This window comes from Nycticebus coucang, chromosome 14 (assembly GCF_027406575.1).
Source record: "Nycticebus coucang isolate mNycCou1 chromosome 14, mNycCou1.pri, whole genome shotgun sequence".
Classification (NCBI taxonomy): domain Eukaryota; kingdom Metazoa; phylum Chordata; class Mammalia; order Primates; family Lorisidae; genus Nycticebus; species Nycticebus coucang.
The window spans coordinates 5,849,931-5,873,325 of NC_069793.1; the positions used below are offsets into that span (position 1 = coordinate 5,849,931).

At 49.4% G+C, this 23,395-nt stretch overlaps 1 protein-coding gene across 1 annotated transcript; it reads right to left on the reverse strand.

Annotated features, from left to right (window-relative positions):
* Positions 1-16,537: 16,537 nt before the first annotated feature.
* On the reverse strand, positions 16,538-21,521 carry FGF19 (fibroblast growth factor 19). Its single transcript, XM_053561436.1, has 3 exons — positions 21,141-21,521; positions 20,795-20,898; positions 16,538-17,987 (listed from the first exon to the last, which is right to left on the reverse strand). The coding sequence occupies exons 1-3, from the start codon at positions 21,379-21,381 to the stop codon at positions 17,673-17,675; spliced, it is 660 nt and encodes a 219-aa protein (XP_053417411.1). The 5' UTR covers positions 21,382-21,521; the 3' UTR covers positions 16,538-17,672.
* Positions 21,522-23,395: the final 1,874 nt, after the last annotated feature.

Sequence of the window (23,395 nt, forward strand, 5' to 3'; positions counted from 1 at the left end):
AACAGCCGGGCATTGTGGCAGGTGCCTATAGTCCCAGCTACTCCGGAGGCTGAGGCAAGAGAATCACCTAAGCCCAAGAACTGGAGGTTGCTGTGAGCTGTGATGCACAGCACTCTACCGAGAGTGACAAAGTAAGACTCTGTCTCAAAAAGAAAAAAAAAAAAAAAGACATTAAAAAATGTAGTCAAAATATTCAGATGAGTGTAGCGATGCTTTTAACACACAAAATCGTAGTGGAATCACTGAGGGCAAAACCAATGTATTGACCATGAGAAAATGCAAACTTGTGTGTGCCAAAGTCGTAATAAACAAAATTAAAACTGAAATAACAATATGGGGGGATTTTTGTCATAAACATTGTAACTAAAGGAATCATATTTCTGGTTTATAAGGAACTGATTAAAATAGATAAGAATAAATGCATCCTAACAGGAAAAAAAGAAAAATGGGCCAAGGACTCAAAGACATAATTCACAGAAAGAGCAATGGCTGGCTGAGAAGGTACAGCAGAGAGCACCTACCAGTAACCAAAGAAATGCCAAAAAAGAACAAAGAGAGAGTCCACGCCTGTACCACCCTGAACGCGCCCGATCTTGTCTGATCTCGGAAGCTAAGCAGGGTCGGCCCTGGTTAGTACTTGAATGGGAGAACAAAGAGAGGCATTTTTTACCAAAACTTTTGTTTTGTTTCCTCTTCTTAAAAGTAAAAGAGATCCTAGTTGCCAACAGATGCATAAATTAAAGCCACCTATTGGTTGGGCTGTTCCAAAGGACAGGAAAGACATTTTAGATGTTTTTGCCCTTTGACCTACTCATTTCACTTCCAGGAAATAACCAGAGAAAAGTGAAAATTTTATGTACAATGATGTTCAATGCAGCATGATTTGTAAAACCAACATGGAAAGCAACTCACATGGACAAAATGGTCCAATAATGACAGGTATTATAGGATATTCGCATCGAAGGCTCTTGAGCAACCAATACAAATAATATTTGACAGAAAAATAATATCATGGAAGATGCTTATGATGCTTAAGGAAAAAGGAAGAAAAAGCCACATATACTTGGATTTCAATTATATTACACAATTATTCATTTACAAAGAGTGAAAGTAAGCACCCCAAAATGTTAACGGTGACTAGGTGTATTTTTTGGAATTACAGTAATTTTTAACTTCCTCATTTACATTTTCTGGAGCATCTCATGTTTGCACGATGAACTTGTTACTTTCATAAGCATAAAAAAACTATTTTTGAAAGATGAAAGTAAATAAACTTTGTGCTATTTGTAATTATAATGTCTTTTATTTCTTGGGAGGTTTTTTCCATAAGCAAATAAAATCATGAAACACTGATACAGGAAAAAGGGAAAAATAATTAAGCCAAAAAAAATCCACCCTCCCACTGGCTACTAATTAGATTTTGCTAATTTTTTTTTAGAGACAAAGTCTCACTTTGTCGCCCTGGGTAGAGTGTTGTGGTATCACAGCTCCACCAAGTCTTGGGCTTAGGCGATTCTCTTGCCTCAGCCTCCCGAGTAGCTGGGACTACAGGCGCCTGCCACAACACCCAGCTATTTTTGGTTGCAGTTTGGCCGGGGCTGGGTTTGAACCTGCCACCCTCGGTATATGGGGCCGGCGCCCTACTCACTGACCCACAGGTGCGGCCCGATTTTGATAATTTTGTTACATTTCTTCCTTTGAATTTTCACACAACATTATCTTTTTTTTTTTTCTTGAGACAGAGTCTATGTCGCCCTTGACAGAATGCTGTGGCATCACAGCTCACAGCAACCTCAAACTCTTGGGCACGAGTGATCCTCCTGCCTCAGCCTCCTGAGTAGCTGGGACTACAGGTGCCCACTGATGCCCAGCTAGTTTTTCTATTTTTGGTAGAGATAGGGTCTCACTCTAGCTCAGGCTGGTCTTGAACTAAAGTGCAAATTAAATTCACCAATGTTTAATATTAAAAAGTGGTTACTAATAAAAATTGATTTTTTTAAATTCTTATCTCTACAGCAAAATTCTAGGCAGCTTCCAAAACTAACCAAACCAAACCTAAAAATACATATCTACAGTTGTTAACCTGGGAACACATCCATTTTATTAGTACAAAAAAAGCAAATTAATAACAAAATACCCTTTGGTCTATTTTGGTTCAAGAAAACGTCTCAAGCACATCAACAGGTTTTCATAGATATATGTAGGAAAAATCCACAGCATGGGGTCCTTAAGTGACAGCGGGCATTTTGGGTGGTAGGATCTATTATTATCTTTATTTTTTCCATTAACTGTTTCTGTATTTTGTGACTTGGGTTTATTCATTTTCCTGTTTTTTTTTCAAGCAGGAAGCAAATATGCCTTTCATAATCAGGAAAAGAAAAGCTATTTTATTTAAATTCTGAAGAGAAAGTCTTTAAATGACAATTCACTTCAAGGAATTAAACCTTCGTGTTGTTTGCCGGGTCCTCCGGCAGTCGCAGTTGAGGGCCAGCCAGATCTCGTCCCAGGGGCTGAGCGGGATGGTGAGCGTCCACGGCCAAACAGGAACACACGGATCCGTGAATCTGTCAAAGCAGGAACTCAACGTTATTGCAACAAGCAGCCGCTTATATAGGGCGTGTGGAAGGGGCGGGGAAAGGAGGCGGGGACTGAGGTGGTGTGATGGGTGGTAACAGGGTTGGACCAATGGCATGATGTTACGTTAGCTGTATCTAGGTAGAGGCAGTTTCAGGCCGGGCCTTGCTGAGTCATTGCTACGCGGAAGTAGCTCAATTGATCTACTTCTAGTCAAGCTGGGGAAGTTGCACTAGGCCTCAGGCACATGGCAGGGCCCAACAGTTGTTCAGTAGTCATCATAAATAAATGAGGATACAGTTGGAAAAAGAGGCATTTGGGGGGGCTTTAAATCCAACTCTGACACTGTAGGGCAGGGTGAGGGGAATCCAAGATTAGTCTCGCTCCTCTTTATGGCTGAGTGTTCCTTCTGCTCCTTCCCTAACAGATGTGCTTACCGGGAAGTGTTATTTTCCACTTGCTTCTCTGAGGACCTTGGCAGCCACAGTACAGGAGTCTTGGGGGGAAGGGGTAGGGAGCTTGATGCTGTAGCCAGTAACCAAGAGCATGCCTCTGCTGAGCCTTCCCCTGGCTGCAGAAGGGTCCTGACCAGCAGGGGTCAGCTGCTGCTCTGTCTACCTGCAAGGCAACAGAGAGCCTGGGGGCATTAGCCAAGGTTATGTGAGATTTGGGCTAACCCTTGTGACCCAAGTTCCTAGCTCCTACTTACTCCATTTTTCTGACTCCGCTTTGGAATCCACAGGGACAGAGCCATTGCTTGTGGGCAGGTATTCCTAAAGCATAGGCTGGTCCTGGGGGGTAGAGGGTCTTCCTTATGCTTCTGTAGAAGTAGAGAATATTTGGGGAAAGCAGCACAGAGATCTGGCGACAGGACGATACTTCCACTGGGAGGGGACTGGAAGTCAGAGAGGAGACTTACCTTTCACTGTATAGCCTCATATTAGTCAGGTTAGGTGAGGCTGTGCTGCAGTAACATATAAACCCAGCCATCTCAGTGGCTAAACCAGGAAGGGCTATTTCCCACTTACACAAAGTCCCTATTGATCAAGTAGCTCTCCTTCACCTTGTAGGAACCAGGGCCTCCCTGGTTGCCCCACTGGGGGAAGAGAGACATGGAGGAAGCAGGCTGGCTCCTAACTGCCTTGTGCCAGGAGAACGCTTTTTCCAACCTTCTGTTGGATACATGGCCCTGAGCAAACTGCTAGGGATCCTGGGAAATGGACCGCCCACCAGTGTCTGCCACAACACTTTGGTGCAACTGGGATGGTTTTTTAACTTTGCGAATATGTAGTTTCTCCAATTTAAAAAGAAAAGGAGATGAGGGAGTTGTTATCTAATATATATGTATCTAACATATCTGATATAATCCGTGGAATATATTCATCATCTCTCCTTACCCAACTGAACAAAATAACATAGATGCTTTCAATAACTGGTGCCATAACCACATTTTACCAATAATCATTTTAAAAACTAGTTTTAAAAATGGTAATTTCTGAAGTAAATAAAAATTTAAACTAAATGATGAAAGTTTAAATATCGGCAGACATGAAAAGTGCAGAGCTTACTTTGCACAGGATCTAGCACATAGCAGGTACTCAGTAAATGGTTAGTGAATGAATAAGTGGGAATGTAATGTAGCAGGTGGCACGGAGGGCCCCTCTGGGACCTGGGAGAAGGAGAGGCTATGTTTGCCATGGTATTTGGTGATGGCCTTCCAGGGTCAGCCCAATAGAAAGGGAGACCAGATAGATGATTTTCTTTCCAGAGATCAAAGACCTTTTTTTTATTGAGACAGAGTCTCACTATGTATCCCTCAGTAGAGTGCTGTGGCATCACAGCTTACAGCAACCTCAAACCCCAGGGCTTAAGCAATTCTCTTGCCTCAGCCTCCCATGTAGCTGGGACTAGGTGCACTGGGTAAGTCTCCTCTCTGACTTCCAGTTCCCTCCCAGGCACCTGCCACAACACCCAGCTGGGTCTTTTTTTGCAGTTGTCATTGTTGTTTAGCCGACCTGGTCTGGGTTCCAACCCGCCAACCTGGGTGTGTGTGGCTGGCACCATAACCACTGTACTATGGGCACCGAGCCTCAAAGACCTTTTTCCAAAAACCAGACCCAGCCCTTCAGAGCTTAGTCCATTTCCTTGTTTGCAGTTGAGGAAGCAAATGTATATAGAAATGATTGGTCCAGGCTTGGCTTCGTTCTGTCCCGGTGATGCTCAGAGGTGGAGATCCAGCCCAGGCCACGTGGTAGAAGCAAGGCCCAGCTCTGCTCCATCGTGAGGTATCGTTCCTCTATGTGGGGATGTGTAGGGCCTCCTTGGGAAGGCTCTAAAAGGGTCTCCCCACATGACTGCCAGGCTTCATTTCCTCAGAAGCCCAAGCTGTGGGCCTTCATTGTCTACTTTTGGGGGGTTGTGGCCTTCCTCTGGCCTGACCCTGACCTGCTTTTACTCTTCTCTGCCCTCTGCCTGCCAGGTCGCAGCCCTCCTGGGTCCACACAGCCCCTCGGACCCCCCAGCCTGGGGACACCCCCTCTTTTCCCACCTCTATGGAGCAGAAATTCTTTCTGGGCTCCTCTGAAGCACCAGGGGCTGTCAGGGGCTGGCTTTACCATTTGCTTCTTTCTCCTGCTCTGGCCATTGCTCCTCCCAGCTGGACAGCAACATCCAAAAGGCACGGCTGTGGCTCCTACTAAACTCCCCTGTCCCAGTCGGCCTGGAATGGGGTCCCCCGCACGGAATCCGTTGCAGTAACGCCCGGCAGTGCTGCTCATCAGTTCCCACCTCCTCCTGAGGTCCAGGAAGCCACTTTTTGTGGCATCTGAAGTGTAGTCTGGCCAGCTGGACATGTTTCTGGAGGGCATTGGTGGAATTCACCTTCTGGCGCCTGTGTTTGCTTATCTATAAAATGAGAGTGATGCCAGCCCCCCCATCTCAGGACCCATCTGAGGAGGGGCACCTGAAATGCGGGAAATATGAGATTAATAATTATGAATATAATAAATTTTCCACACATTGTTAACATCAGGTTGTGGAAAGGATGGGGCCTGCCTTTCCCCTCCCTCCCCGGTTTCCAGGCACACAGGGAGCCTTTGTGGATGCTTCCTGGGGTGTGGGGGGTGTGCTGTGTGCAAAAGTGGGCAGGTGGTGGCAGCTGCCAACCATGAGATCCGCCCGCGTAAAGGGGCGACTGTAACCGCACAGCTGCAGGATTCGCTCAGGAAAGCCCACTCGGGACCCCCACCCCTCACCTTTCGCCTTGCGCGCGCCCTCTCCGAGCACCTGACACCAGAGGGCGCAGTTGCGCTTCGAACGGGCCGCGCCTCGGGGACCCGCCGCCGGGTCTCCCTCCGAGGCCGCTCCTGCCCGCTGCCTTCCTGAGGGTGTCTGGCTGCTGGGTGGAGCTTCTGCACCTCCACTGCCCTCAGCCCGACCGCAATAAGGCTAATTAGGACCTGCGGGGGCGGGAGGAGTTAGACTGTTTTCCTCCCGTTATCAATTGTAATTCTTAAAATCCTGCTTTGGAGAGGACGTTGCAGCACCACTTAGGGGAAGACACTGAGGGTCTGGGAGGTGTCAAGGCTGGGCCCAGGTGGCCCCTCCAGGCTGCATGGCTCTCTCAGTGGACAGCCCGCCCAGCCTCTGCCTACTCTGCCAAGGTTGGTCATCAATTCCTGCTCACAGCACTCAGGTTGCATATGGGGAGAGGGTGGCCTGGGCCCAGGAAGCAGGCTACCCAGTTCTAACTAGAGAAGCAAGATTATGGAGCCCTGCCTCCCAGGACCACCAGGGAGGACAGCCCTCACATTCTGGATGCTTCCCCCGCAGCAATCTGCTGCTGGATCCATCTGCTCCCTGAATTCCAGTCTGGCATGGCGTCCAGGCTTCAGCTAGGCCTGGGCACCCGTGTGCCACCTGGGCACCAGGAGCCACAGGGCAGGACCACTGACAAGGGAAGGGGCTCCCCATGCTCTGAGAAGGCCCCAGCAGCTGCAGGACTCCTTGAGGCTGGGGGCTGCCGGCCAGTCGGTAGGGGCACACTCTTGGCCTGGCTCCATCACAAGGAATTCTCAGTCCTCCCCAAAGTGAACTGAGTTCATGTGGTACCTGTGAGTCTGCCTCCGTGCCCAAGTGTGAGTTAACACTTTCCCTGAAAAAACTGAGTGCAATTTGGCAGCTTCTGGAGAAAGTTAAAATGTGTGGCTTTCCCGTCAGTGATGGAATGGTGTCCCCCCAAAAGATGTGGCCTTAAGCCTGGCAACCTGCAAATATGACCTTTTTTGGAAAAAGAGTCTTTGCAGATGTAATTGAGTGAAAGATCTTGAGATGAGATCATCCTGGATCACCTGCACAGGCCCTAAATCCAAGGACCAGCATCCTTGTAAGAAGACAGACAGACAGAAGAGGCCACATGACCACAGAGGCAGGGGCAGGAGCCATGGCCACAGCCAGCAAGTGCCTGGGGCCACCAGCAGCCAGGAAAGTCAGGATGGAGCCTCCCCTAGAGCCTTCGGAGGGAACATGGCCCTGCTGACACCTGACCTCAGGTTTCTGGCCTCCAGACTGTGAAGGTATACGTGTCCATTGTTTGAAGGCACCTGGTTGGGGGCTTAATTTGTATGGCAGCCCCAGGAACTTAATATACCACCCTAGAAGACATGCTCAAGGACATTTCGAGAATGTGATTGGTATGAGTGAAAGCAGCATCCTGTGTGCCTCCGACCAGGCCCTTGTGCCTGGAGCTCGTCTGCGGTGGAATGAAAACGGTGGGGGCCATGCCGGGCTACATTAGTCAGTGTGGTCAGGAAAGACTGGAGAAGTGAGGGAGTTGTGTGATGTTTGGGGAAAGAACATTCCAGACAGAGGGCGCCAAAGACCCTAAAGATAAGAGGTCAGGTTGGAGAAAGAGGAAGGAGCCCTGAGGGCTGCAGTGGAAAGATTGTGGGCTGGGGAGAGGGGTCAGGCCAGAGGAGAAGGGATTGTGGGTGCCAGGGACCCCTTGGTACCTATGTATACAGTGATATGCCCCCCTCATGGGGCAGGAAGAGTAGTGGGAGCCAGATTTTGCTTTGTAAGTGGGATTTGCTCTGTCACGTGAGAGTAATTCATTTGTTGGTGGTTATTAGTATAAATCAAATATACATCCTTCTAAAAGGACGCTGGTCCTAAATCTGATGTCCCATTTTACAGATGGGAGAATGGAGGCCCAGAAAGGGTCACCTGCAGGTTGGTGTCTGAAGTGTGGCTGCCAAGGACACCTCCTTCCCTCCGCTCACCTACGTGGCCTGGTGGAGGTGGGTTTGGTGGGCTGGACTTCTGTGATGATGTCCCCTCATTCAGTTCTATACCTCAAGGCAGGTGCAGCTTCCCTAGGACCTGTGAAGAAGCTTTCTACAACCCCCCAAGACTCTCGGAGATGAAGTTAAAATCCTTGGTTGAGCTAAGAGCAGCCCTCCTCACTTAGGCTTTCATTCCTTCCTTCCATGTGGGGCTACCCTCTGGGCACCAGGCCAGCTCTGGGCCAGGATACTGAGCAAGGAACAGTCCCTTTCTGCCTCCAAGAAGCTCAGGGTCAGGCAGAATTTGCAACTCTTCAGAGACCTGATAGCAGAAGGGCACACACTCGTTCCACTGACATGGGGTTCTGGGGCTGCAGGTTCTGGGCCTCGGTCTAGCAGGGATTGGACATTAGAACCTGCCTCTCAGTGCTTGTGTTCTGGGAAAGATGGGGCAAGTACAATCCATTCTCCATTTTAACAGATTATATGGAGAAAGATAACATATTAAAGTTTGTATGGGCTGCTATAACAAAGTACCACAGACCCGGTAGCTTCAACAACAATTTATTCTCTAACATTCTGGATGCCCGAAGTCTGAGATCATTGTGTCACAGGGCAGGCTCCTGCTGAGGCCTCTTTCCTTGGCCATCTTCTCCCTGTGTCCTCATGGTCCTCACGTGGCCTGTTTATTGTCTGTCATCTTCTTCTTTTTTTTTTTTATTCCTAGAGACAGAGTCTTGCTCTGTTGCCCTGGGTAAAGTGCACTGGGGTAGAGTGCAGTGGCATCATCACAGCTCACAGCAACCTCAAACTCCTGGGCTCCAGGGAGCCTCCTGCTTCAACCTCCCAAGCAGCTGGGGATACAGGTGCCTGCAGGTGCCAGCCATGACGCCCAACTAATTTTTCTATCTTTAGTAGAGATAGGGTCTTGGTCTTGCTCTTGCTCAGACTGATCTAAAACTCCAGTTCAAAGGATCCTCCTGCCTGGTATTACAGGAGTGAGCCACTGCTCTGGACCACTGTCTTTTTACATGGACATTGGTTATATTGAATTATAACCCTACTTATATGATCTCATTTAAATTTAACCAGCTCTTTGAAAGTCGTATCTTCAAATATAGTCAGGGAGTTAAGACTACAACATATAAACGTTGGGGGACATAATTCAGTCCAACATATTTATGTGTGTGTGTGTATATTTGTGTGTATACACTAGGTGCCAAAAAATGTATACACATTTTAAGCTAGGTAAAAAAAGCATATTAAATTTGTAATACTTGGCTCATTGCCCATAGCTCATGGTTAGGGCACCGGCCACATGCACCCGGGCCTACTAAACAACAAAGACAATAATAATAACAACAAAAATAGCCCAGTGTTGTGGTGGGAGCCTGTAGTCCCAGCTACTTGGCAAGCTGAGGTAAGAGAATCGCTTAAGCCCAAGAGTTGGAAGTTGCCATTGGCTGTGACGATGTGGCACTCTACCAAGGGGACATAATGAGATTCTGTCTGAAAAAAAAATTGTAATACTCAAGTTTGATTTCTGCAATTATAAAGGTGCTCAATGTGACTTGTATTCATCTCTTGTTATTGGTATATATTATTACAATTTTAATGCAGTTTCTTCCTTTCTTAAAATGTGTGTACATTTTTGGTATCCTCTGCGTGTATATATGTATATATACAGATATGCATATTCTCTGCATACATAAACATGTAAGTGTACACAACTTTTGAAACTACAAACTGTATCATACTACAATGTCCTGAACTTGCTTCTTCTGCTTCAACATACTCTGGAGATTTCACTTGCTAGAATGGGCCAGACTGTAGTAACAAACTGACCAGGAAATCTCTAAGATACCAGATAACGAAGGTTTGTTTCTCCACTGTGCTCCTCAAGTCCAGCACAGGCCACTGGGAAGGAGGTTCTGATACACATGGTCACGCAGGGGCCCGGGGGTGGGAGGGCCCACCTGTGTGGGGCATGCTCATTGCAACATTTTACAGAGAAAGAGAATGTGAAGAACACAGTCCGATTTTTTTATTTCTTTTTTAGTTTTTATTATAGACATTTCAAAAACATCTGAGTGTGGATGGTGCAATCAACCCCCAATACCCTGTTGTCCAGCTTCAGCATTGATCAACTTTCTGATGTTCTTTTTCCAGCTGTTCTCCCACCCCTTACCCCTTTTTGCTGGATCAATTCACCTTTAAAGACTTGAGTGCATATCTCCAGCAGATAGAGATTTTTTTTTTTTTAACAAAGTCTCACTATGTCGCCCTCAGTAGAGTGCTGTGCTGTCACAGCTCACAGCAACCTCAAACTCTTGGGCTTAAGCAATTCTCTTTTCTCAGCTTCCCAAGTAGCTGGGACTACAAGCGCCTGCCACCACGCCTGGCTATTTTTTGTTGCAGTTGTCATTGTTGTTTAGCTGACCCGGGCTGGGTTCAAACCCGCCAGCCTCAGTGTATGTGGCCAGCGTCCTAACCACTGTGCTATGGGCGCCACCAGATAGAGATTTTTTTTTTAACATAGCCATAATAGGGCCCAGTGCAGTGGCTCATGCCTGTAATCCCAGCACTCTGGAAGGCTGAGCTCACGAGTTCAAGACCAGCCTGAGCAAGAATGACACCCCATTTCTAAAAAATAGCCAGGCGTTGTGGTGGGTGCATGTAGTCCCAGCTACTTGGGAGGCTGAGGGTGGAGAATCGCTTCAGCCCAGGAGTTTGAGGTTGCTGTGAGCTATGATGCCACGACACTCTACCAGGGGCAACAAAGTGCGACTCTGTCTCAAAAAGAAAAGAAAAAAAAAGACATAGCTATAATACTATCATCCCATCTAGCAAATTGACACTATAATTCCATACCCAGACTGTTTCTATTTATTTTAATAGTTAAAAACTGTCTTTTTATGATATTATGTTGAGCTGGAAATCATACCAGGTCCATGCATTTATTTCTTTGAAATGTCTCTTAGTTCTCTCTGATTTCAACTTCGACAAAGAGTATACCTAAAGAGGAACCTAGCCCGGGGGGCACACCGTAGGCCTGGGACGGATGAAAGTTGGTGACATTTTGCCTTAATCCACAGATGAGAGAAAAAGGAAGGCAGCAGGCAAGCTTAATGTCAGTAAGGAAACTGAGGAAGATGGAGGGAAGGGAGAGAGGAGGAGGAGGGAGGAAGAGAGGGAGGAAGGAAGGAAGAGAGAAGGGTACAGCAAAAAAGTCCCAGGTCAAACCAAAAACGAGGAAAGTTCCAACCTCAGTAAGAACAGACAGTACAGAAATGCCAATGCTGGGATGAATCAACGGCAGAATGAAATTATCAGACAAGATTTTTTTCTTAATTTTTTTTTTGGGGGGGACAGAGTCTCTCTTTGTCATCCTGGGTAGAGTGCCCTGGCATCATAGCTCACCACAATCTCAAACTCCTGGGCTCAAGCAATTCTCCTGCCTCTGTCTCCATAGTAGCTGGGACTACAAATGCCTGCCACAATGCCTGGATACTTTTTTTTTTTTTGGAGATGGGGGGTCTCACCCTTGCTTAAGCTGGTCTTGAACCTGTGGGGTTAAACAAACCACCTGCCTCAGCTTCCCAGAGTGCTGGGATTACAGGTGTGCTGACAAAGATTTCTTTCTTTTTTTTTTTTTATTGTTGGGGATTCATTGAGGGTACAATAAGCCAGGTTATACTGATTGCATTTGTTAGGTAAAGTCCCTCTTGCAATCGTGTCATGCTCCCAAAAGGTGTGGCACACACCAAGGCTCCAACCCCCTCCCTTCTTTCTCTCTCTGCTCTCACCCCCCACTGTGACCTTAATTGTCATTAATTGGCTGACAAATATTTTAAAGCAGCCATCATAAAATGCCTCAACGGCAATTATGATTTCTCTTAAAACAAATGAAAACGTTGAAAAAAATCTCAGCTGTGAAAGTTGGTCATACAAATTGGGTTATTTTTGTCATACTCAACGAAAACAGAGTTGAGAGGCTGGGGAGAAAGCACTCAGGACACAAAACATTGCTCCAAGAATGTGGTTCTCTGAAACTGGCTGCTGTACCCTGTAACCAGTGTCATCTAATCACTACCAAAACAACCTGCTAAGTCTGAGACTAGCCTTCCTCCCTGAGAGTCTGCCAGCCCCCCAGAAACTAACTAGTGCCCTTGAACTTTCTTTCAAAACAGTACATGGCATTTCTCCTTAACATCCAACCTTCTCTTTGCTCTTTGGATGTACTAAGGGCCACCTTTGGTTTCAGAGATTTGTTTCTGTATTTTATTCTGTATTTCAACACAGCAAAGAAAAGGAAGTTACAAAAATTAGAACCAAATGGAAAATATAGAACAGAAAAATACAATGAAAACAACCAAAAATGTCTTGCTGGACGGGCTCAATATTAAAGTAGAGATGACAGTAGGTAGAATCAGTGACAGAGTGACAGAATTTATATAATCTGAACAATGGAGAGAAACCAGACTAGAAAGAAAGTGAACAGCCCTATGGGATGATACCAAAGAGCCAACTCTTGTCATTCGGGTCTCGGAAGGAGAAGACAGAAGAATGGGACTGAAATAATTCAGGAAAAATAAAGGGTTAAAAACTGAACCAAATTTGGTGAAAGACATAAGCCTACATATTCAAGAAGCTGGATGAACTCCAAACAGGGAAAAATTAAAAAAAAAAAAAAATGCATGCCAAGACACTCATCATTAAGCTTATAAAAACTAAAGACGAACTTTCGAAAACAGTCAGAGACTTAGCTTAACCTTCCTAATGCCACGGCCCTTTAATACAGTTCCTGTGGGTCAAGACACACAGATTGAGAACCGCTGGCTTAGAGGGAACACCAATTCAAATGAAAGTGGGCTTCTTGCTGGAAATCACGGAAGCCAGAAGGCCCAGGGTGGTGGCTCACACCTCTAATCCTGACACTCTGGGAGGCCAAGGCAGGAGGATGGTTTGAGTTCAAGAGTGCAAGACCAGCTTGAACAAGAACAAGACCTTGTCTCTAGTAAAAATAGAAAAATTATCTGGGCATTGTTGGGGGCACCTATAGTCCCAGCTACTCAGGATCCTGAGGCAGGAGGGTCGATTGAGCCCAGGAGTTTGAGATTGCTATGAGCTAGGCTGACACCATGAGATTCTAGCTTGGGCTACAGAGTGAGACTCGGTCTCAAGAAAAAAATATATCTAAACGTAGAAAATGGATAGAAAAAACACAGTATTGTAATCTTATGGGACCAGTGTCTTAGATGTGGTCTATCATCTGGCAATTGTAATACCCAGAACAATGGTTGCTACGAAAACTCTGTGCCTGTCTGTCTGTCTCCTCTCTCTCTCTGCCTCTAGTGACCAAAGAAAAAGACTTTCTCTTCCCTCTGCCCTAGTCAGGCTCCTTTCTGCTCACCTGGACAGTGAGATAGGGAGTCTAAGTCCAGAGAGGAAGGATGCTGTCTCCTGCCCTCCACAGCTGGATGCCCAATGTCTGGGTCTGGCCTTGTGCACACCCATGCCTCCTTTTGGGTCTTCTGGAACATTTCTAGGGAGCATTTCCCAATCCTGAAGGGGAAAGCTTGTCCAGAGGATGGTGACAAAAGTAGCAGATTAGAGGGACTTTAAACTCCCTGGGTTTTCCTCTGGGAAACCATCCCTCCTCCCTCTCGGTCCACAGAGTCCATCTGGGGCTGACAATTCCCTGGGCTGCAGGTGGTGGCACAGGTCTGGCCTTTCAGAGCATCCTGACACTGGTTGGGATGAGCAAGGGACAGAGGAAGGATTCATGAGAGCCGATCTGGGACTCCTGCTGAAATTGCTAGTAAGAAAAGGGAAGTGTCCACCATCTGGACTGCTGGAAAATCAAGGATGAGCCTGAAGCTTCTTGGGCCAGATCATCATCATGAAGGGAGAAGATGTCTGAACTCAGACAGAGGGACCGATGCCTGGCATGGTCTGAGTTCCCAGACCCAGCATGCCCAAAGCCAGCACCAGCAGGCCTTTTCAGTAGGGTGAGCCAAGAAGTTGGCTTTCCTTCTTTCTTTCTAAGTCAGTTTGAGTTGGGATTTCTGTCACTTGCAACCATGGGAGTCCTAATACCAGGTCTTGGGTTTCACCCCTTTTGGGATGAAAGTGTCACAGAGCAGGCCTGTCACGAGTACTTTGACAGAATCCCCATAGTGACAAGCACCGAGGCAGTGAAAGGATTCTCACTTTACAAATGGGGAAACAGGCCCAAAGAAAGCACAGGTCTCCCAATGCCTCCTTGCCCCTGGCATCTTTTGGATTCTGCTTCTGGCCTCTGACCACTGGACAGCCTTGTCCAGGTGAATTTTTTTCTTCCTGGTCTTCTCTCGTTATTTAAGCCCATGTCAGTGGTATGGGTCTAAAGCCAGCTTTGCCAGGCCAAACACTTGATGCCCAGTTACATTTCAGATGCCTGATGAATTTTTTTTTAGTAAACAATGTTTGGGACATACTTATGCTAGAAAATACATTGTTTATCAGAAATTCGAATTCGATGGGGTACACTGTATTTCTTGCTTAATTTGGCAACCTTTTCTAATGCAGCAACTGGAGATATGGCAAGAGGGCCAGGTCACCTTCTTACGAATAGCAGAGGAAGGGTGGGTTAGGATGGGTGCTAAGATGTAGCCTTAAAAATTAATCTTCCCCACTCTTGCCAGAATGTCTGCACCATCCACTGTTAGCCAGCACAGCTTTGCGCTTACCAGACCAAGCAAAAATGCAGCCTCAGAGACAAAGCCAATCAACCATCAAACACTCTAGTTGAATCAGTTTGCTCATTATCAATTGTACTGAAGGGAGGAGACTCCAGAGAGGAAGGTACTGATAAATCTTTTCCTCCATTTATTCCCTGAAATGTTTGTCTTCAGAGCACAAAGGATGGAATTTGAACTGGTCCCCTGAAATTCTCACCCTGGGCCTCAAGTGAGAACCACAGGGTGCTTGCCACGCCCATTCCAATTAAACCAGAATCTCTTAGGAATGGAGTCCAGCCATCATAATTTTCCCCAGTAATTCTAATGTGCAGCTAAATTTGAGAACCAGTGGAAATAACAGTTCAGGGCTGGCTATTCCTTCCTTGGTGAGGGCTGCTGTGGACAGCAGCCTGATCTGGGCCAGGTGCCCTAATACATCATTTCAACAGGCTCTTCCAACACAGACATTGTTAATCTCCTTGTCTGCAGGAGGGTGCCGGCTCAGAGAGGTGATCTGACTTTCTCAAGGTGACAAGAAAGTGAAGGGGCCCTGGACCACCCCTCCCGCCCACAAGCAAACAAACGCTTGTGGTTTTTTTGTTGTCAGAGACCAGGGTTGATTTTTGTTTTTTTAACATTGTGTTTTGAAATAATGCTAAATTCCCAGGAAGTTGCAAAGGTAGCATAGAGAGGCCCTGTGTCCCCTCGTCCTATTTCCCCCAATAGTGACATCTTTGTAGCTATAGTATAATATGGCACCAGGAATTGGTGTCAATTCAGTGTGTGCACACTTGTTATTGTCACACGCATAGATTTGGTGTGACCCCCTCTGCAATTGAGACAGAGCTGACTATCAGCACAAAGATCTCTCTGCTGCCCCTCTGCAGGCACACCCACCTGAACATCCCCACCACTCCCCTATCTTGTCCTCAGCAGCCAGGGACTTAGAATCCTTACAGTTAAGGTACCGTAAGGTGTCCAATCGCACCCACGTGTACTTGCATGTAGCATACGGGCCCACACTTAGCCCCCAACCCGGCATCGTCACTGCCACACCTTCCTTGCTTACAGAGCCCCCAGTGTGGCAGTGTGACCTGCTTAACATTGATACTTACTTCCCCAGCCTGCCTTGCCACTGGGAGTGGAGGGGGACACCCTGTGATGCAAGCTGTCTTGTAGGATGGAACCGGCATTTGACAAAAGCCTCTGAAGAGAAAAGAGCCCAGCAGCTAAATGACTCCCTCTCCGTCTTCAGCTGAGGGCATGGTCCGATGGGAACACCCAAGAAAATCACAGAGGACACAGCCCAGGCATCCCTAGGCCACCAGCAAACCTCAGTCTCCCCCGGATTTGTTAGTTAGGCCCATGCTTCTCCATCAGGACTGATTCTACCCCAAAAGGACATGCAGCAACTTCTGAAGATACTTTTGGTTGTCACAACTAAGGGGTTGCTACTGGTATCTGGTGGATAGACACTGCCGAATATTTCATAATGCTCAGTAGCACCTGTCCCCCAACAGTTATGTGGCCCCAAAATGTCAACAGTGCTGAGGGTGAGATGTTCTGATTTAGGCCCCAGTGAGCTGACTGTTTCCTGTAGTTGGAAATGCTCCTGGCAGAGGCTGTTCAGCCACTAACATTCCTAGCAGAAGTGACATGAGCAGCCAAGCTCTCCGGAATGGAGACAGAGCAGGGGGCAACCCAGCCCCCACCAGTAGCTAGTTAGCCAGAGCTTACTATTTAACCCACCCCAAGTCTCTCTCCCCTAGCATGGTTGAGGGCTGTCGCAACAATTAAGACCAAGGTACTATGGCATCAAGGACAAACGGGCAGACAGGGTTTCCTCCTGGGGACAGTGCTGCCACCTCTGACCCCTGCCCCACAGTCCACTTGGATAACAGAATGCGACTTTTGATACAAACATGTTCATACAAACAAACTCCATTTTAATGTACAAAACAAACCTCACTTACATACATAAATATAATCTGGGGGCATAAATAACATAAGAAAATAAGAGATGTACATATCAAAATAAATTACTCATAAATATCAAGTTGGAAACTAAGTGCTGGGAAAGGGCTCAGAATCTCCCCTGCTGCTGCCCCCAGCCAGGTCATCAGAAAGACTTGGGCCTTTCAGATCTTTCCTTTTTTGGTTTTTCAATGATACATACAGGTTGACATAGGGCGGGAGGCTGGGAAGCTTCAGTGCACAAGATGGCAAGTGAGGGGGGGCAGAGGGTTAGGCCAGCCGGGGAAATGGAGGCAAGTACACAGGAGGACAGTGGTCTGTTCTCAAGTCAGTACCCATAGCCCTAATTAAGGGGAAGAGTATAGGAGATGAGGAAGAGGTGTAGGCCTGTGGGTTTTCATGTCAAAGGGCCCTCTATATCCACCTGGCCTGGGCAGATATGATTCCCTGGACACGACCCCCCCCCCCCATGACTGGGTCCAGGATGAGCTGCTGGAATTGGCCATCTCCGCTACTTGTCCCTCTGAGCTGGGGGTCGAGGTGATAGCTCAGCCATCTACCTTAGAATAACCAGCCCTGGCTATCAAGAAGAGAAAGAAAAATTATCCATCCTAGAATCAGCCTCAGTGGGACTTGTCAAGATTTCCTGCAGCTGGAAGGCGGCTCTGGGGAGGGTACACTGTCCTTGGAGTTGAGATCCAGATCCATTCTCACTTGGGCTCACATTTACCTCATGTCTCACAGAGCTGATCACCTGTATATGAGTTTAAAAGGCTTGCTTGTCTCCTGGCTGCCCCTGCTGGAAATGATGAGAAAAAATTATAGAGAATTTCAGCTTGATATAAGAATTTTTCCAAAGGGAGTAAGTTCTCTGTCGGTGGAGGTATTCAAGCAGAACCAGGTTAACAGAGCAGCTTGTCCAGCAATCTCCAGGGAGTGGGATGGGGGCTCGGGTAGCAGCTGGGTGGGCAGAGGGCTTACAATTTTATGATCATACAAGAAACTAGAAACTGGCACAGCCAATGTAAAATTCTGCATAGGTACAACTTCTAAATGTTTCTTCCTAAAGCTAAACAGAACACAGACTCAGGACTGCCCTTGAGGCACGGCCAGAACCTTGTCATTTCTGAAAGCTGGGACTCTTCACCACGCCCAGTCTGGTGGCGATCCCAAATGGATCCATGCTGTCAGTTTCCAGGGGCAAAGAGAACATGTCAGATTCCAGGTGGTCTCTGAGGTCCCCAGGCTCGGCCGGGGTCACAGGCAACATGGGCAGGAAGTGAGAGAGCGGCAGAAAGCCCCTGCCCTTGTACAGCTGCCTCTGTCTGGCACTGCTCAGAGAGACCGGCAGGCGGTGCTTCTCAGACCAGTAGACGTTGTAGCCGTCTGGCCGGATCTCCTCCTCAAAGGCACAGTCTTCCTCCGAGTACTGAGGCTGCAAGAAAACAGGCAGCCTGTGAGCATGAGTGGGCAGGGCCCCCCAGGTCTGACAGAATCAGCAGTGGAGGAAAAGCACGGGTGTCCCTGGTGGTCGCCAGCCGTGGTCTTCGTGAGTTCATCTCGTATGCTTTTATATACACGTTACATGTAAGTATATATAGATTGATATAAGCACATATAATGCATGTATGCACATACTTCAAATACGTATAGTTTATGTATATAACTAATACTGTCTGTACACTTCATACAGATCCTTAATATTTTCCACTAAACCACTTTTTTTTTTTTTGGTTTTTGGCAGGGGCTGGGTTTGAACCCGCCACCTCCGGCATATGGGACCGGCGCCCTACCCCTTGAGCCACAGGCGCCACCCGCACTAAATCACTTTTTAAACTGAGTCTTGTCCTGCACAATAATATCTATAAAATCTGGCGGTGCCTGTGGCTCAGTGAGTAGGGCGCTGGCCCCATATACCAAGAGTGGTGGGTTCAAACCCAGCCAAACTGCAACAACAAAAAAAAAATAGCCGGGCATTGTGGCGGGCACCTGTAGTCCCAGCTACTTGGGAGGCTGAGGCAAGGGAATTGCCTAAGCCCAGGAGTTGGAGGTTGATGTGAGCAGTGTGATGCCACAGCACTCTACCGAGGGTGATACAGTGAGATTCTGTCTCTACAAAAAAATAAATAAAAACTAAAAAAATAAAATATATATATACATATACATAAAATCATATGCATGAGATGCATAGTTCTCTCACCCTTTACATTAAACTTATAGCTACCCTCACTAAACACGTTCCTGGTATTCCACTGACATCAGACTTTGAGAAAGACTGATAAACCACATTCTCATTTTAGGATCAGTCTTTTTCATTAAGATTATGTGTAATCCACTAGGCATTCCCCGTCCAGCCAGAAGTCACTGGGAGCCTTTCTAATTCCAAGGCTTTTTGTCAGATGCAGCTGTAGGAAACATCAGCTGCCTCTGGCTTTTTCATTCCCTCACCCAGAGCCTCCCAAGCGGCAGCCCCTCCCCCCATGCCAGGCCTGGGCCTGCACCCAGCAGGTGGCCGGAAGTGTGTGCAGAGGGAAGCTGGTCCCTGGTCCCAGAACATTCATAGTCCACAGGGTTGAGAGGTGCCAGTGGGCAAATGCTGTCCCAAGCTGGTGTCATTAACCCTTGGGGACACAGAGGACAGACTAAGGCAAGGGCCGGCCGGCCACCAGGCTGTAAAGACACTGCAGTCTGCTTTACATAACTCTGCAAAGGTCACTGAACTGCAGGTGGGTGAGCCAAGCCTGATAAGCCTGATAAAGAGTAATTGCAGGGACCACAGCTCCTGCTGGGCTGCAGCCAGGCGGCAGAGGAGACTTCTCCGGAACTCCCAAATATTGATAAACAAACAAGGGAGGAAACCCAGACAGATTTCTATGTACTCTGCCTGTTCTTTGGGAGAAATTAGTTATTACTCCTTCTCCAAACAGGAAATGAAATGATTTCCAGTGAGTCGAACAATGAGGAATTTCGATTAAAAAACAAACAAAAAGAAGGAACAGAAAAAAATCCTCCATTTGTGTTAGGCCAGGCACACAGGGCCAAGAGGCACAAAAGATTTTAGGTGACACCTCTACCTCTCACCCCAGTTTGGATTAGAGTAGAATGGTCGGTTGGACTCCATGTCCCCCGGCGGCCTCCCACTGTTAGTGCCCCCCCCAGTTATAAATGAGCATCAAAATAACTAAAGTTACAAGGGTGGGTCTGGAAGCGGCTTTGGGTGTCCGCTTTCAGCAATGCTGACCACCTCGGGTCTTTGCCATCTCTTCCGACAGGGCTCAGCCACCAAACTTGAAAGCAGTATTCTGAGTAAACAGAATGGACTCCGAAGCGCTTTGTCCCGCGATTCACAAAGGGGCTGGTTGGGCGGGGATGGGGTGGGGGGTAGGCCCCGCCTCTGCATCTTCTCCGGGGTGGGGGCACCGCGAAGGCCCCTACTCCCGCATTGGATTCCCGGCGGCGTGGGAGGCCTGCGGGGACCTCACACAGCCTCCTCTGCGCGCAGGGCGCGGGAGGGGCGAGGGCTGGTCCTTTGAATGCCTTTGTTCCCAGCGACCAGAGCCCCGGCGCTTCCGGCCCCGAGACTTCTGTGTTACCTGGGCCTTCTCTGCCCGCCCTCCAGCCTCCTCCCCCCCACCCCCCACCCAACAAAAGCGTTTACAGGGCAGGTGAGCCCAACCGGAGGACAAGCACGCCCCTGGAAAATTACTCCAAGTCAGCTCCATCTTAATCCATACCACTTTCCTCGGATATAAAAATTATTTTTTATAAAATCTCACCAATCCCAAATGCACTGTTCTCTTTTCTCATTTAGTTGATTGTTGGTTTTTTTAAGAGAAGATGTAAGTTACGGATATACTTTTTCTTTTTCCTTATACTTGAAGGATGGAAAGGAGGCGAGGACCACACACGCGCAGGCCCAGCTGAAAAGGCCCGAGGTGGGTTTTCCTGTTTAATATCAAAGGGAGTCAAATAATGGGTTTCTGCGCCCCAGCCCCGGCTGGGCCGGTCGTTAGCTCAAATGGAAATGCAAAGGCTGCTGCCGCCCATTCCCCAGCAACTAACTGAACCATACATTTCCGTAGAAATTAGTCGGACCTTGGCTTAATCGGTCCTAGCAATCGGCCCCAGTAAGTTCCGGGCCAAAGGCGGGGGAGGGGGGCCGCCCTTCCCCGCTAAGCCCCCGCCCTGGGACAAGCTTAGGTCCCGCGCCCCGGAGCATCCCGTCCCGTGGGGACAACTCACCAGCCCCTGCATCCTGCCGTCGGCGCCCATGCAGAGGTACCGCGCGCTGTGCATGCCCTTGATGGCCACGGTCCGGAGAGCGACGGCCCTGATTTCCAGCAAACCTGGGCGCAAGGGAAGCGATAAGCTGCAGCGAAGGCCTGCAGGGCCCGCAACACGTGGGTGCGGTCGGTCCACGCGCTCGTGCCCCTCCCTGGCTTCCCGTGCTGTCTAGGGGCCAAGACAAGGATTGTAACTCCAAGGTGCCAAAACCTGGGGTTTCTGGGAGTAGAGGGGTCTGTGGGAGCCAAAAGTAAGGAGGGGCGCAGGTGTGGGGTGTGGGTCGGGGGACGCTGCTGGCACTCACTGTGTGCGCTCTGGCCCCGCGCGCAGTCTACCGCGCCGTCGGTGCGGACGCGCAGGAAGCAGCTGGAGAGGCCGTGGGGGCCGGCGGTGTACAGGTGTCGAAGACGGATGGGCTCACCCCAGCCGTAGTGCACGTGCGGGCCCGCATCCGACAAGGCCAGCGGGCGCCCGGCGGCGGCCAGCCAGAAGCTGGCCAGGACCAGGGCGCCAGCCACCACACGCCCTCTCAGCCCGCTCGGCATGGCACCTCCGTGGGGCTCCGAGCGGCTGCGGAGGCAGGGGTGCTGGAGGCTTGGCGGCGACTGAGATGTGCGGCGGAGCTGTGTGTGCCGGGTAATGTGGCCGGGGTCCTGGAGCCAGCAGTGCACTCCGAGGGCCTGGACGCACAACGCTCCTGCTCCGACGGCTCGGCGGCTCCGGGCCGGCAGCTATATATAGCGTCTTCGTGAACCCGCGAGTAGGTGAGGGTGACACCCGAGCATTTCTTATCAGGATTGCATCAAGCCTCCGCCCCCCCCGCACACACCCACTCACACCCCGCCTCCAGCCCCTGCCCCTACCCCCGTCCCAGGCCCGGACTGGCAGGAGGCCGCTGTTGGTACCTCCCCTGGTGACCCCGCCCAAGCCGTTCAGATGAGGGGAGGAGAGTCGGGGGGAGGAGGCCCTGCTTTGAGGCAGACTTGGGGAGGACTCCTTTCCACTGCGCAGCGGCCCCGTCTTTCTTGTCTAGGCGAGTTTGATTTGTAAAGCAAAAAAGTAGACACCTGAGTCCCTCCGCCAGGTCACAGGCTCCCCAGTGGATGCGCCGGGGTGAGGCAGGAGTCCCAGGGGTAGAGGTTGGGGAGCACTGAGTTCTGCCTCCTTCACCCCTCGCCTCGGCTTTGGGGCCTTTCCTCCTAAAAGGCCATACTTACCACTTCTCCCCACATTCTCAACCCCGCATTATCTCCTGACGTCCAAACCATCCATTAGAACGTCCCCCTGCGGTTCGGACCTTCTCCGGTCCTCTCGGCTGCATGTTCTTGCGTTCCCGCCCCCTGGTCCCTTTTCTCCGGGTAAATTACCCCCGACGGGGGGCCGGGCGCGATCTCTGCGGCGGAGAAACAATGGGAGGGTCTGCAGCCCGGCGGGCGCTAGATGGCGCCGCGGCCTCGGCCTCCGCGCGCTCCGCCGCGCGCCCTCCGCTTGCCGGGTCTTCCTGGTGCCCCGCGGCCGCCTCTGGAGGTGGGAGCTAAAAGGGTGGTCCTTGGGGAGATGGCTTTCGGGCAGGGTAAGCTGGCAAGCTGTGGGGTTGGCAAACTCCAACTTCCCAACCTGGAGTCGGGGGTGCAGGACTCCGTTTTTGAGGTTCCTGTGTCGGTGGGCCGATCCTCGGGTCCCCTAACTGCGGGGGCCGCGCGGTCGCGGAGGTCGGCAGAGCCCTACGTGGTGCGGAGGGGCCGAGAATTAGTGACCGGCGCCTGCCCCGACGCCAGGTGGGGAACCGGGGCATCTAGGGAATACCCGGCAGGGGAGAAGGGGTCTTCCTAGGGGACTTTGGCTTAACCTGATTCTTTCTCATTATTTCTCCAGCCCCTCACCTCCTAAGTATGGGGCCTCAGGAGTCTGGGTTGGAGAAAGAGCCATGCTGGCCCCAAGCAAAGGCGAGGGGAGGGCAAGTGCTGGAGGCGCAGCACAGAAATGCCAGGACGAATGAATTTCAATGAGCAAAGGCCACATTCATACAGTGACTGGCGTTAATGACGGAGCACGCAGAAAATGTCACGGGGAAAGTCTTCACAAAAAGACATCATCCCGCAGGCTTTCCAGACCAGGGACCCTCACGCTGTGTCTGGGTTCAGAAAGCCATGGCTTCTGTTAAATCTAATTACTTCCTCCTGGTGCCTTTAAATCGACGGCGGCTCCTATTAAACTTAATTGCCCTCCCCTGCAGCTTTCGTTTTAAAGATCCGTGATAAATGCTTGATAAATGTGGGGCTTGAGGAGGGTGGCAGCCGCTGCTCCGGGGACATGACCCAAATCTGGCCGGGGAGGGGGTAGACGGCGGCCTCTGGCTCCACCCCCATCCCTCTGCTGTGCCTTCTTGGGACATGGGAGAAAGAGAGTGACCATGAGGTGCCCAGCTGAGGAAAGAGAAAGGCAGCAGTGGACCTGCCTGGAGGGCTTCCTCTATGCCACAGGCCCTGTTCTAAGCACTTTATGGGGTTTTGTGAGCTTAAATTTCCATGAGAACCCCCATGGTACTCTTGTCTCCCC